The sequence below is a fragment of the Nuphar pumila genome, chromosome 5 (assembly GCF_984573655.1).
Source record: "Nuphar pumila chromosome 5, dmNupPumi1.hap1.1, whole genome shotgun sequence".
Classification (NCBI taxonomy): domain Eukaryota; kingdom Viridiplantae; phylum Streptophyta; class Magnoliopsida; order Nymphaeales; family Nymphaeaceae; genus Nuphar; species Nuphar pumila.
The window spans coordinates 9690899-9704553 of record NC_143253.1 but is presented as its reverse complement, the minus strand read 5'-3'; the positions used below and the strand labels follow the sequence as shown (position 1 = coordinate 9704553).

Here is a 13655-nt window from a genome sequence, read left to right as displayed (position 1 = left end):
AAGCATCAATGAAGTCCAAAGGAGGTTTATGAAGATAGGGATGGCAATGGGGATGAGTAGAACCGATTTGAAGATCTTGCACACTTTTGGTGTACTGCTGAAATCCATAACTCACCATCTGCTTTTGGGCTCCACATCTGACAGGCTGTATCCTAAACATGGTGGGTGTCTAGGTGTAGCAGCACACTAAAAGTGTGCAATCACATTGCACCTCATCCTCCATAGCAACCCATGGGGCCCACTTGCCTACCATGCATGTGGAGGCCCAAGTCGATTGGTCCTGGAACTTCTTAATTCTCAATGTCTAGCGGGAAGAGATCCAGTCTTATTCCATTTCTTGGGGAAGCATAGGAGTCAGAAGGAGCAGCATGACCCACGACCTCATGCGTAGGGCTGGGATATGGGACGACTGCTCATGATTTGACTTGCATTTGGCTCGTAAAGAGTTTGTTCAAACTTGTAAATTGAATACAAACAACAGGTGTTCGAGTTCGCTGCGCTTGTACAAGCATCAAGTAGCAATAAATGCATCTTATCACAAGGATGAAGTGAAGTTCTGCCTCTCTTGCTTCTTGTTTCTGTGTTAAGTTTTGTTTGTGTATGTCATTTTGTCACGAAAGACTTGGGCAGGGGAAAGTATTGACCGAGTTTTACATTGCAGACACAGTGACTCAAGTCCAGTGATCGATGTGACACATGGTTTCTCCACGCTAATCCAAACAAATCATGCATTTTGCAGTAGTAAAAAGTAACGTAGAGATTGAACAGAATTATAAGCCACTCAAACCTACAGACTTACAGTTTGAACGGTAGCTTTTTTTTTACTTAGCTTACATCTAGTAGAAGTCAGAATTGGAAAAAGAAAACCTCTCACCCGCGTTTCTACTCATGAATTAGTCTCACATATGAGTGCAAATGGATCAGATTTGTGGTTAGAATCCACCATGGAGCCTTAAAATAAGACCTGAATGTATGTTTAGCATCAGATTCTGAATTCTTCAGTTGGATCATTTTCAGAATTAATCCGCTTTTATCCAAGTAAAATATTTTGTCATATCTATTTTTAGACATGAATCAAATGCAATCCATATGCAATTTTAAGGCAAATGGTTGTTTCCAGTCCTCTTTTACGAGATCCAGTCTTATCTAATATAATTAGGATCTGAACATTGGCAGCTGGCTTCCTATTGGTAGAACCCTTGTGGTACCTTCTACCCACTGTGAGTACACCAAACTTCGACCTTAGATGTTCTATTTGGGTTTCAAACAATGGTCATCCCATAGTTGGGATCAATGTTGTCAGTATCGGAATCAGCCCTGAATTGTTTGGCCATCGATTCAGTTATATCGACCAATACTGATAAGTGAATTGTTCTGTATTGGCTAAAAAATACTAAAAAAATATTACGTATCATCGTGACATGTGTTAAAACCATTAAAATAATATTAAAATTTAATTTTATATTTTTTATATTTATTAAAAAATAACTGATTCAAGGGTGAAGGATTTCAATTTTCTGCCGATAAGATGTGTATCGATAAGCACCAGTACTGATAACATTGGTTGGGATAAGGCTTAATGATGAGAGAGAGAGAGAGATTATTTTTTATTTGTTAATATTGAGACGAAGAACTAGGTCCCATAAATACTTTCGGAACAAATAGACAGTCCTCTCATGCTAGGTGACCCAAGTGCAAAACAAACATGAGGGTATCGATTCTTGTTAAATCGACTATGCTGAGGGCCTGTTTGGAATCTCGATGCTGGGATGGTCATTCATGCATTTGGTGTTCCCGAGGAAAAATCTTGGTCAAACGCCTATGGTTGCCCGTTTGACATCTCGGTGCTAAGATGAGCATTTATGCATTTGGGATGGGAAGTGAGGCCCTTTCTTCTTTATATTTGCACTAAAGGATGGCAAACTTCCTCAAATGCTTAAACTCCATAAACGTCCATCCCAATTACCAATCCCAAACAGGCCCTGAATTCCTCTTCAGATTTAAGCAAAACAACTTGCATTTGAGAGGTTATCAAGGTGGGGTATGGCGATGAGTGGAAGTGAACTCGAGGGATTTGACTATTTAATCCGGATAAAATTTTATGCCTACAAAGTTTATCCAATTCTTCATTCTCTTATAATAAAGAAAGCACATAAAATAAGAAAAAGAGAGAAAGCCACCTGTCTTTCTTTGTCTTTTCCTTTTATCAGAAACTATACTTAACCTATAGACACAGTTCTATCATAGCAAAATTCAGACCCTACGGGGATCTGAACAGAATTTCGCTTTTTTTTTTTGTGAACTTTTTTCGCACACACAATCCAAAAAAGAACCACAAACTCAAGAGACCAAAACAATGAAACACGGGTACTCCACTAACCTACAATCTTGGGAGAGAATATAAAAGTTTAGTTGAGTCTCCCGTACCCAAAGATGAAATTCATTCAGCCGAATCCAATGTGCATTATCTGCATATACAAGGCAAACGTCACAATCCGCCTACAAGCTTAACGCACAACTGATAGGAATATTTGACTTATCTACATTTTCTTAGCCAACTGAACAACTTTGTACTTCTGCTTACCATGATCAAGATGTTCTATATCATCCAGCCAACATCTTGCTTCTGTGCTCGGTCAACAATACTTCAGTTGCGCAAATTTGTGTGACCAAGATAAATCATCTATGTCATCTTCAGTGTCGCACACAATGAACAACAAGGTCTTCGTGAATATTTCTGCTCTAATGCCAATTTGTCACGGACCTATTTTTTTAATAATTCAATGTGGCGCAACAGTCATTCCTTACCGCCACAAACCTTTCAATCACTCACTTGAAACTAATTTGTCAAAGACATAGAATGCTTCGCCAACCCACGATGCACCAAACTGCCCAATCTGGTCAGCCTAACAACCAAAAGCCGCGTACCAACACATTTCCATGTGCTGAACCATTTCATTAGCCCTGCACACCACCTTGTGTGCAGCTGCCTAGTGGAAGTAGATCAAGCGCATCTTCAAATGTGCATTTCATATAGTCCATGCCACTTAGTGCATAACTGTCCCATATCACTTATCACTTTCGAAAAAGGCACAAATTTGCCTTAGCATTGAATGCCATAGAGTGTATTGCGACTCCATGCACACACTACAACAAAACTTCACCAATGAAGGAACAAGACCTTGCGCCCCCCAGTCTGAAGACCGGTTGATGATTGAACACCATAGCAAAGAGCACCACCCAAACTCATTCGTCGATGTCTAAGCGTTATCTCTCCTAGCCCCGAGTCATCATACTCGGTTGGAATCACCTAATATGATCCCTGAAAAAATTAGCCCTAACTCACACACACTCATGTGCGTCCAACCGCTGCGCATGAGACACTCCTGTAAGCCAAGAGGTCCTTAACCAAATCTTTAAAGGTAACATCCTTTGATCCACTTGCACTGCTTAACCAAACAATGCTTCACGTCTGTGCCGCCACACAGCGATGCACTAACAATGATACTGTTACCTATCGCGTGTCATGCTACCACCGCACGTCACCGATCAAGCCAATGCATACCACACACTCGATGCATTTCCACTCAGTAGAGCTCCACACAACTGTCCCATTCTGAAAGATCAGTTCAAGACAATCTCAATATTTGCAATTAACATGAGAAACCACCCCAAGGGCATATGCACATGTTGTCAAGCCTCAGATTGGTAAAACCCTTAAAGTGGTGCCCCCCTGCCGCTGGAGGGTCCACTCAACTTCGACCTTGCAACAAGGGCGATCATGAGCTTTGAACTCATGACATCACATCAACTTGGTGGCATTCACAAGTTATCCCTACCAAATGAACAACCCTTGTGGTAATAGTCTCACCATAAGTCAGCAGCAAGAAGCAAAGAACAATTGATAATCAGCCATTGTGTAGCAAGAACCCAATATATGAGGCCGAAAAACCAAAAGAACTATCCAAGTTTGGAAAAGATTTTCCTAGGAAATACTATGAATCCTGTGAAAACAAACTTGATATATTAATTATTTTATATAATATATTACAATTATATTATGAAAGTTTAACAATTTAACTAATGAACTCCTTGAAACGTTTCCATGTTCACGACACACCAAATCTCGTGTCATCACGCACCACCGTGCCCTTGTCCACTACAAGTCTTAAACAGCTTATAGCATGGAAATTTGCCTTGAACAGGCCACCATCGCCGATTGTTGGTTAAGCAACCTTCTATTGGTTAAGTAGAATGTTGTCTTCCCTTCCATTATGTAGGTTCAAATCTGGGAAGACAGCATATTGCTCAACGACTAATCTACTCAAGGCAAAATGCATCTACTGGCCTCTCAACATTGGACTCACTTGTCTGAGTCTTTTAATTCTGTAGGAGTTACTCTTTAACCAAATACTATCTTCCTAGTCTTGAGCCTTTTGTTTTTTCTCTTGATAAGCAAGCTACGGGAGCTGGACGATATCCCCCATGGGATTCGAGCCCAAGACCCCTCAGTTACGATAGAGCGACAAAACCAGCCAGCTATCTCGTTCAACCCCTACCAGTCTTGAACCTATACCTTCTCGATTCTGAGAACCAAGTTCTGAAGAGAAATCCAAAGGGGGAAGTCAATATTGTAGTGGCAGCAAGGATCCTTATGAAAAATGTTGTCTTGATGCCATGAAACCCGAGGGCTTCTCTCAAGCAGAAGAAACAACTAAAAAACCAATTCTTGGCTTCATAAGCAAAAAAAAAGAATTTTTCATTGCCTCGATAAAGATAATTTTCATTACAAACAAAGAAAGGCTGAATGGATCTAGCAAACCAGACCGTTTCTACATAGCAAATAAACTAATGGAAGGGAAGACAAGTGGGTTTGGGGAGACTAATGGGGAAAAATGATTACATCATTGTGATATAAGAAGCGAGTGCTGGAGGATTGTCAAATACAAGAGAGCAGAAACTTACAGGTACTAGGATGTACAAATGACTGGAATGAACACATCTCACCTCGGACTAGTCCATGGAGATGTTTTGTAGACAGAGCCTTGCGCATTAGGCCTGTAACTCAAGTTCAGATTGTGAAGCTGTTCCATGAGCTGAGAACGCCTCTCCTTGAAGAAATCTAGGCGGGTAGTCAATTCCACCAGAGTCGATGATGCCAAAGGTTGGCGCTGATGTTCGTTCCCCTGGTATAATCAGAAGGTTATACATCAAATCCTTCTAAAGATTTGTGAGGTTTAAGGCCATGATATATTACCTCCAATTCCCTTGATGCATTAACCATGGCAGAGTTGAAAGCACGGATCTCGTCTGAAGATGGGGTCATGGAAGCATCAGAGGCTTTGGAGATGGTTGGGCTTGTCAAGTCTCCTGGTGGCCTACATTGGACCTGCCCGTTGATAGCAGATGCCGTGACCTGTGCTTTAATGCCCCTCCATGCAGATGGTGTGTCCTGTACAATGCAGATTAGAGTCAGGAGGCACAATGTTGTTTGGATGGCCCGGGGCCAAAGGTTCAATTATCAAGTGCTCTGATAGCATCTATAGAAGCAAGCACACTGAACACAAATCATGACAAACAGTAAATAACATAAAGCAAGACAAGTATATAAAGGCAAAATGCTTCATGAACAAAAGCCTTGTGAAAGATAAACCAGTGGACGGAAAAGATCTTGCACACAACTCACGATACACAAGTAGCAGTTTCAATAATATTTTGCATCAAAAGAAACTAGCCTACAAAATATTTCTGTCATACTCAGGTACTCGAGAACCAAATTTGTCCACTAGTCATTGATGAATAGCAAGCTTAATCTAAGCAGTGGACAGAACAGATCTGGAGTCATCAACTGCATACATGATATGATCGATGGTATAGCTACTAAAAACAATCAAGGGAGAGGAGAAACTTCTCAGAGAGAAAATTGTAACAAGCACTGGAAAGTGATTTCAGGTACCATCTATATAGTTAAGGTCAATTCGTCTACTAGGCATTGATGAATAGCAAACTTATTCTAACCAGTGGACAGAGCAGACCTTGCATCAGCTGCACACATGATATGGCCCATGGTATAACTAAAGCATTCAAGGAAGAGGAGGAACTTCTCAGAGAGAAAATTGTAATAAGCACTGGAGAGTTATGGCAAGTAGCATCTATAGTTGCGCATATGAATTTCAAACCTTATAGTGGACCAAAATATTTTCAAACCCTTTTTTACAAGTTAACAGGCCCAACAAAATGTCTACTCTTGAAGCTAAACACTATAGATGTGAATTCTAGCATCCTGCCGCATAAAGCAGAGGAACAGATTATAAATCTAGAAATTTCAAAGAGGAAACACCTATGAAACGGATATTGAAAATGACTTCTGAAACACCCTGATGACTGAAGATGAGAAAATATGAGTGAACAATACAAGTATAATAACCTTAGAATCGCCGTGATCTGAGATAAGAACACAGCTTTGTAAGCAGTAACCATTCTAATTCATCTCTTTATTCAGCAGGCTAATAGACTAGGGTACCTAGATACAGCTGCGGATACACAGATATGGCCAATTTTATGATCCAATATAATTAATATATAAGGGGATAGGATACAAAATGTGAGTCAAAATGGGGTATCCATGTGACAGCCAATAGACATCTGAGTTCTTACATCACAAGCTCTCTCTCACTTTCGCAACACATGGTTTTACAATATGTGTGAACAACCATAAATGTGAAAGCTTCCTAGGAGAATGGAAAAGTTGTTTTCCTCAATATGAAAATTGGTCTTGACATGAAAAATGTCTTTTTTCTAGAGGAAATGTATTTCCCATTTAGGTAATTGTGTTTCCTTATAAAAGCTGCATATATGACTTTTTTTGGCAAACAACTGGAAAAAAAAACATGTTTAAGAAATACAACTATTTTCTCATGTTGTTTCCTACTTTCCATTGTTTATTCCCTATTTCCCTAATGCTTCCTAAAAACTTCATGAACCAGTAACCAGGACACACTAAAATGGTCGGCTTACCCATGTCGACACGCATCGAAACGGGGGTGGGTACTGGACGCAGTGCGAGTATGCCACATGTTGGGTCTCGCACTGTGTCGGGTTGAGTCCAATTCAAACCCGAGCTTTTGTTTACATAGGATCAAAAGGGTGGGGCCGTTTTGGTCCCGTGGCCCCTCCCTCATTCTCTGCTATCCCGAAACCCTCATCCTTATCCTCAGCACACAGAGAGAGAGAGAGAGAGATGCCACCCCTCCCTCTCGCCCAGATGTCCCGAAACCCTCATCATCATCCTCGGCAGAAGAAGCAGAGAGGGAGAAATTGAGAGGGAGATAGTGACAAACTGAGAGAGAGAGAGAAGGGGGAAGGGCAATGTCCTTCCCCTTTTATAACTTGGTTTCGATGACCAGGTTTGGACAAGTCCAAACCCAGTCAACGAAGCTAAAAAAAATGACTTTTTTTCAAAATTGGACCCATCTTAGATCCCATGTTCTAATGATTCAGACCCAAACTCTCTCTCTCCATCTATCTATCTATCTATCTATATATATATATATATAGAGAGAGAGAGAGAGAAAGAATATATATAAATAGAGAGAGAGAAATGCACTCTTTCTGCCCTGTTATGCCCCTTCAAAAATCATAGTTTTTGGTATTTTTTCTCACATCAACACCATAGATGTGATCTATAGGTTTTGTTTAGTGGGAACCAGCTTTTGGATCACCGGAGCCTGACCTATATGCAGGTTTTTCCAGTGATCCAAAATCAATGGCTATGAAGGCATCAATTTCTACAGCTCATAAAATATATTTTTTTGTCGAAAAAACATGATCCAAGAGTCAATTCCCACTAAATTGAGCATGCTAAACACATCAAACTATGGGGCCTAATGGGGTAGAACGAGAAAAAAGGGCCTAATAAGTTCAGTTATATATATACAGCCGTATCCCCGTACCCTTATTTTTGAAATTGACGTGCCATACACTCCGTACCAGCACCCGTACCCAGGTGACATAGGAACCTACAAACAAAATCATCTGAGAGATATCTGCAAAAGTTACTATATTACAAGTGACAACCGTTCAAGACTCTATGAGCACAGAACAGATAGAAAAGTTAGAAATAATGCTGCAGATACAAAATGATATACAGTTCTATGTATTAGACTAAAAGTTCACTAGAACCCATCGAAGTACAAGCCATAAAAGATTTCCCAAAAAATTATCATGCAATATTTTTAACCATGGAATGCCATTGCAAAGGTGATAACAGATTATTTAAATTTGTTACTAAAATAAACCTTAGAGAACTCAAACATAGATCAACAACCTCACTTATCTGTGCCCTTTCATAATTACAGAAATCAAGAGTTGAATCAAAATCCTGTTGAAAGATCTTCCTGCAACACAACATAATGTCAAAAAAGGCCTAACAAAATGTAAACTGTTTTTCCTAGTTGGTGGATATCATGATAAAAAGGAAAATACTGTGCACAAAATAGTAGCTTTCTAATTCAATGAACCTTTTTCAATTGGTAACCACGCATTCCTTTGGCATGTTAACCTAGTTCACAATTTTCATTCACTAAATTATACAAAAAAACATAACACAAGAAAGTCCATCTTATGGCATAAAAACATCGTTTAAAATCTTCAGTCAAATAAGCAATTAATGAGCAGATAAAGTTGAACAAGGAAACATTTTTATTTGAAGAGAGAAGTTGAAATGAGAAACATAGAGCCTAGATCTCTGAATATTTTTCATAAAGAACCAATAAGGCCAACAAGAAAATAAATAGACATTCAAGAGACGTGATTGAAAACTATGTAGGAGCTGGTACTGATCACATGCATCAGAAACAGACCCAAAATGCTGTTGACGCCGCTGATCAAGTTGCAAATGAAGTTCGGCAACCTTTTGCTTCAATCTTGCAACATCTGCTTCTGCAAGAGCAATCTCCTCAATCTCTGCCCTTGTCTTCAGTAAAGAAACCATCACCAAGTTGTTTTTGATGCATCAACAAAATTCAGCAATAAAAAAACTGACATGAGCATACCTTTGAATCCATACTGCATGTACTGAAGAACTGTCCAGAAGACATGCTCAGGCCAACCTCCAATGCTGCCCGAAGATCTCTTTCAGCTTGCAGCTGCTCTTGCAGTCTTGAAACCTATCAGAATGACCATACATCTGTGAACAGAACAATCCACTAGAAGCAAATGCTGATTACCTAGTTATTAACAAAGAATGGTTTGAAGTTTGAACCATCCTATTCTGTCAACAGATAAAATGGATGCCTCAGGAGAGGAACAAGCAAAGGTGCTTAAAATCTTCAATACCACCTAAAAGGGCTCTAGATCCAGTTTCATAGATTCACAAGCGCTTAGACATTCCTTATGCCATTAAGAATAGATGGAACATCAATGGAGGTAATACAGCTGTTAAGGTAGGGGATCGGGTTAAAATCTGAAATCCAAATAGTTGCAATCAGCAGACTTTATATTACTTGGATGAGGTGCTATATTCATAATGACATATGGAGATGAGTGAAATTACGAAAAAGCATGTTACAATGAGTCTGATTAAATTTAACTCCTCAAAATTATGTTATGTGAAAAGGCATCACAGCTGAAAAGGTTGTGGATTCATACTAATGTGACAATTTCTGAACCTCAGTTCAAGGTCATCACTTTAGCAAAATGCAAGTATAAAGAGATGTTGAAGGAAAGGGAGAAAGTGAATAACATGAAAAGAATCTAATGGCGTGTTTGACTCCCTGCCCAGGTTAGGATAGAACATCCTGCCCAGGACAGAAAGGACAGTTGTCCTCTCCAGGACATGCTGTCAAGTTAGTCATGAACAGGGTTTTTTTTGTTTTTTAATAACTGTCCCATCCCCACCGTTCCAGGGGGGTCGGTACAAAAAAAATTCATCCTGCACATCCACTGTTTGATTGTGGGTGTGTCACGCATGTCCGCGGCATCCCGCATAGCGCAGATGTGCAATCAAACACGCCCTAAGAGAATAGAAAAAAGGAAATGCCAAAGTCTTGTCTTGGTTGACGAACAGTTTGAAATATCAATTTTCTCTAGTACAAAACCTGAAAGGCATAGGATGCACAAAATCTTTTTAATAGGGAAATAAACAGTCAGATTGATCCTACCCACATATTTCATACTCAAGAGCAGTTTAAAGCAACCAACCAAACTTGGAGATGGAAGTGTTAGTGACTATGGGCCCATGCTGTCAACCATGGGGGATGAATTGACATCAATTGAGCCTCGATGGGTCGTGGAGAGTCTCCTTGGGTTAAAAAGGCAAGAATGGTTCTTCCAGTTTCAGATCAGTCCGGTGCCCATGTTTAAGCTTGTTAAAGAACACCTTCTACATAGACCATGAGTATCATCCATTCATGAGGCATTACCAGATATTATTCTAGAGAAGTTACAACTTTCTCTTTTTTTTTAATGGAAATCCATTGCATAGAAAGTGGGCCACAAAGGAGTCCCATTGAAGAGAATACAAATAAATAGGAACAGAAAACCTATAAAAAAACTTTGAAAAAGAATAAAATATTATGACATAGTCAATGGCCTGATTCTGGATGCTCCAAATTCCAACTCACTCCAAGCTTGTATTACCACAAGCATTGCAAGCATACAGATGAACCTAGTGTTGAATTTGCAAGCGAATTGTGAAGAATTACAATTTCTTCCTGTAGAAGAAGAAACAAGAGATTGAGAGAAGGAATCGTTAACTTTTCATTAGACCCTAATCCCTTCTTAAAGGAATTAGTTAATAATAGGTTACAAAAAGAATCCATCTACTTTTCACTAATTACATACTACTACCAAAAACCGAAAAGATATTTTCCTTTAACACTCCCCCTCAAGCTGGAGCATATATATCTATCATGCTCAGCTTGTCACAACATTTAAGAAAGCCCACACTAGCAAGAGGTTTAGTAAACACATCAGCAACTTGATCCTCTGAAGCAACATGACAAGTAGAGATTTGTCCTGTCTGTACTAGATCTCTTATGTAGTGACAATCAACTTCAATGTGTTTCATTCTCTCGTGAAACACTGGATTATTTGCAATATAGGTGGCTGCTCTGTTATCACATCTCATCACCATCGGCGTTGAGGTCTGTACATGTAGATTTCTGAGAATTGATCTAACCCATATCATTTTGGTTGCAGTTTGAGCCATGGCTCTATATTCTGACTCACTCGATCGGGCTACTACGGTTTGCTTTTTACTTCTCCAGCTTATTAAATTTCCACCTATAAACACACAAAACCCCGTAGTGGACTTTCTGTCACTAATGTCTCATGCATAGTCAGCATCCAAATAGGCAACTATATCAAGAGAGGAGCTTGGTTTGTATAATAGTCCTTTACCTCGAGAAGACTTCAAGTACCTAAGAATCATCATTGCTGCCTGCCAATGTAAGTGGGTTGGTTTATCCATGAACTGGCTAATCTTGCTCATGACTAGGGAAATATCTGGTCTTGTCACTGTAACGTACAAGAGTTTACAAACTAGAGACCTGAAACTTCTACTGTCAACAGGTTCTGCTTCTTCAAACATGTGAAGTTTAGGATCCATTGGAATGTTAGCAGGTTTGGCTCCTAACATTCCTATTTCCTGTAACAAATCAAGTATATACTTCATCTGTGATAGAACTAACCCTTCACGGCTTCGAGCTACCTCTATACCCAAGAAATATCTAAGAGGACCAAGATCTTTAGTAACGAAGTGCTTCTGCAGATGAGCTTTGGTATCTGAGATATCCTGTTTATTGCTTCCTGTGAGTAATATCATCTACGTACACAACCATAACCACAACACCTGTGGGAGTTTTCTTAACAAACAATAAGTGGTTTGATGCTGACCTGTTAAAACCAAATGCAGACATACTCTCAAACAACTTCTGAAACCACGCACGTGGACTTTGCTTTAGACCTATGTCACATGGGTGCGGGTGCAGGGGTGTGGCACTTTCAAAAACCTTGGGTGAGGGAAAAAAAAAATATATATATATATATAGAAGGGGGATCCAAAATTGAAACTTCTAAATAAAATCATTTAAACCTTCAAAATATGGGTTTAATTTACACGTTGGACTTTAGGAGACCTTTCCTATTCTCAATGAAAGCTTTTAATTTCCAAGAATCTAAATAAAATCATTTAAAACTTCAAAATATGGATTTAATTTACACGTTGGACTTTAGGAGACCTTTCCTATTCTCAATGAAAGCTTTTAATTTCCAAGATAGATTTTAGAAAACCATTTTCTATTATCAACACTTTCCAAAGCTGCCTTGTTGAGAAACTCGTTTTATGTTTTTGGTGGATGAGAGGAAGTTTTATTACTATTAAATGAGAGAGAGAGAGAGTTTAATGAGAATTTATTCACTTGAAAATAATGTTGTTCAATGCATTTTAAATGAATTTAAAGCAAGGGTCTCTTTTTTCTTTATTTTCCAAAGCAGATTTTTTTTAATCCAAAAAATGGACCAAAATGACCCTGGGTGCGTTGAGCGCACCCAGGGTTGGGTTGACCGCACCGGGTGCCGCACGCGCACCCGCATCGCGTCGACGCGGGTGCAGCACCTGTCTTGGCGAATCCCTGTGACATAGCTTTAGACCATATATTGCTTTCTTTAACTTGCACACCTTGTAACACTCCCCCTGAACCTCGAACCCCGGAGGTTGCTGCATATACACAGTCTCGGACAAATCACCATACAAGAATGTGTTCTTCACATCCCACTGGCATAAGCTCAATCCATTATGGACAGCCACTGATATGACCAGCCGAATAGTGCCAAGGCGTGCCACAGGTAAAAAAGTTTCAAAGAAGTCTACCCCATACGTCTGTGTGTACCCTTTTGTCAACAACCTGGCTTTGTACTGTTCAATTGAGCCATCCGAATTGTACTTAATGGTGTAGACCCACTTACACCCAACAATATAAGCATCAACAGGTAGAGTAACCAACTCCCAGGTATTCCGTGAAACTAAGGCATCCATCTCATCTTGCATAGCCACTTTCCATTTGGAGTCTAAGACAGCCTGATGGTGATTCAATGGTAGAGATTCAGTAGATAGAGCTATGATGAACTTCTTCATGTGACTCCCAAGTCACGCATCTGTAACAAACTTAGAAATGGGATGTAAGGTGCATTGCCTTTTACCTTTCCTGATAGTGATTGAAAAATTATCATCCACAATAGAGGCTTCAGTCGTGGCTGGAGGACTTGCTTCTGAGGAAGAAGGTAATGTAGGTTCTGATTCCAGAGGAGATCTACGAGAGTATACCAGAGGAGGATTATGATACCGTGACTGAGTGTGAGAGGTAGGAAAGCTTGTAGGAGTTGATTCCAAAGGAAGAGGGGGGATAGGTAATGGCATAGCATCACCCTGATCGCATAGTAATTTGGAGGCAGTACTTGAAAAGAAAGGAATTGACTCAAAGAAAGATACATCTGCATTGACATACTCCCTACGAGCGATAGAATCATAACACTGGTACCCCTTTTGATTTCTTGGATAGCCCACAAAGATACACTTTATGGATTGAGCTGATAGTTTGTCTCGATGAGGCCCTAGTTTATGAACAAAACAAACACACCCAAACACCTTGGGAGAG

At 39.7% G+C, this 13655-nt stretch overlaps 1 protein-coding gene across 7 annotated transcripts in view; it reads right to left on the bottom strand.

Moving 5' to 3' along the window:
• Positions 1-4755: 4755 nt before the first annotated feature.
• The window catches only part of LOC149836714 (rho GTPase-activating protein 7-like), a 75726-nt gene continuing 66826 nt past the window's right edge, over positions 4756-13655 (bottom strand). For 6 of the 7 annotated variants that reach the window (XM_090005537.1, XM_090005539.1, XM_090005541.1 and 3 more), the window contains 5 exons: positions 9054-9167; positions 8862-8974; positions 8327-8396; positions 5258-5452; positions 4756-5186 (listed from right to left, as the gene is read on the bottom strand). In XM_090005537.1, the coding sequence (XP_089861663.1) occupies positions 5004-5186; positions 5258-5452; positions 8327-8396; positions 8862-8974; positions 9054-9167 (675 nt within the window). In that variant the 3' untranslated portion in view covers positions 4756-5003. The remainder of the gene's footprint in view (positions 5187-5257; positions 5453-8326; positions 8397-8861; positions 8975-9053; positions 9168-13655) is intronic. The other variant, XR_016431832.1, reaches the window with a different exon arrangement.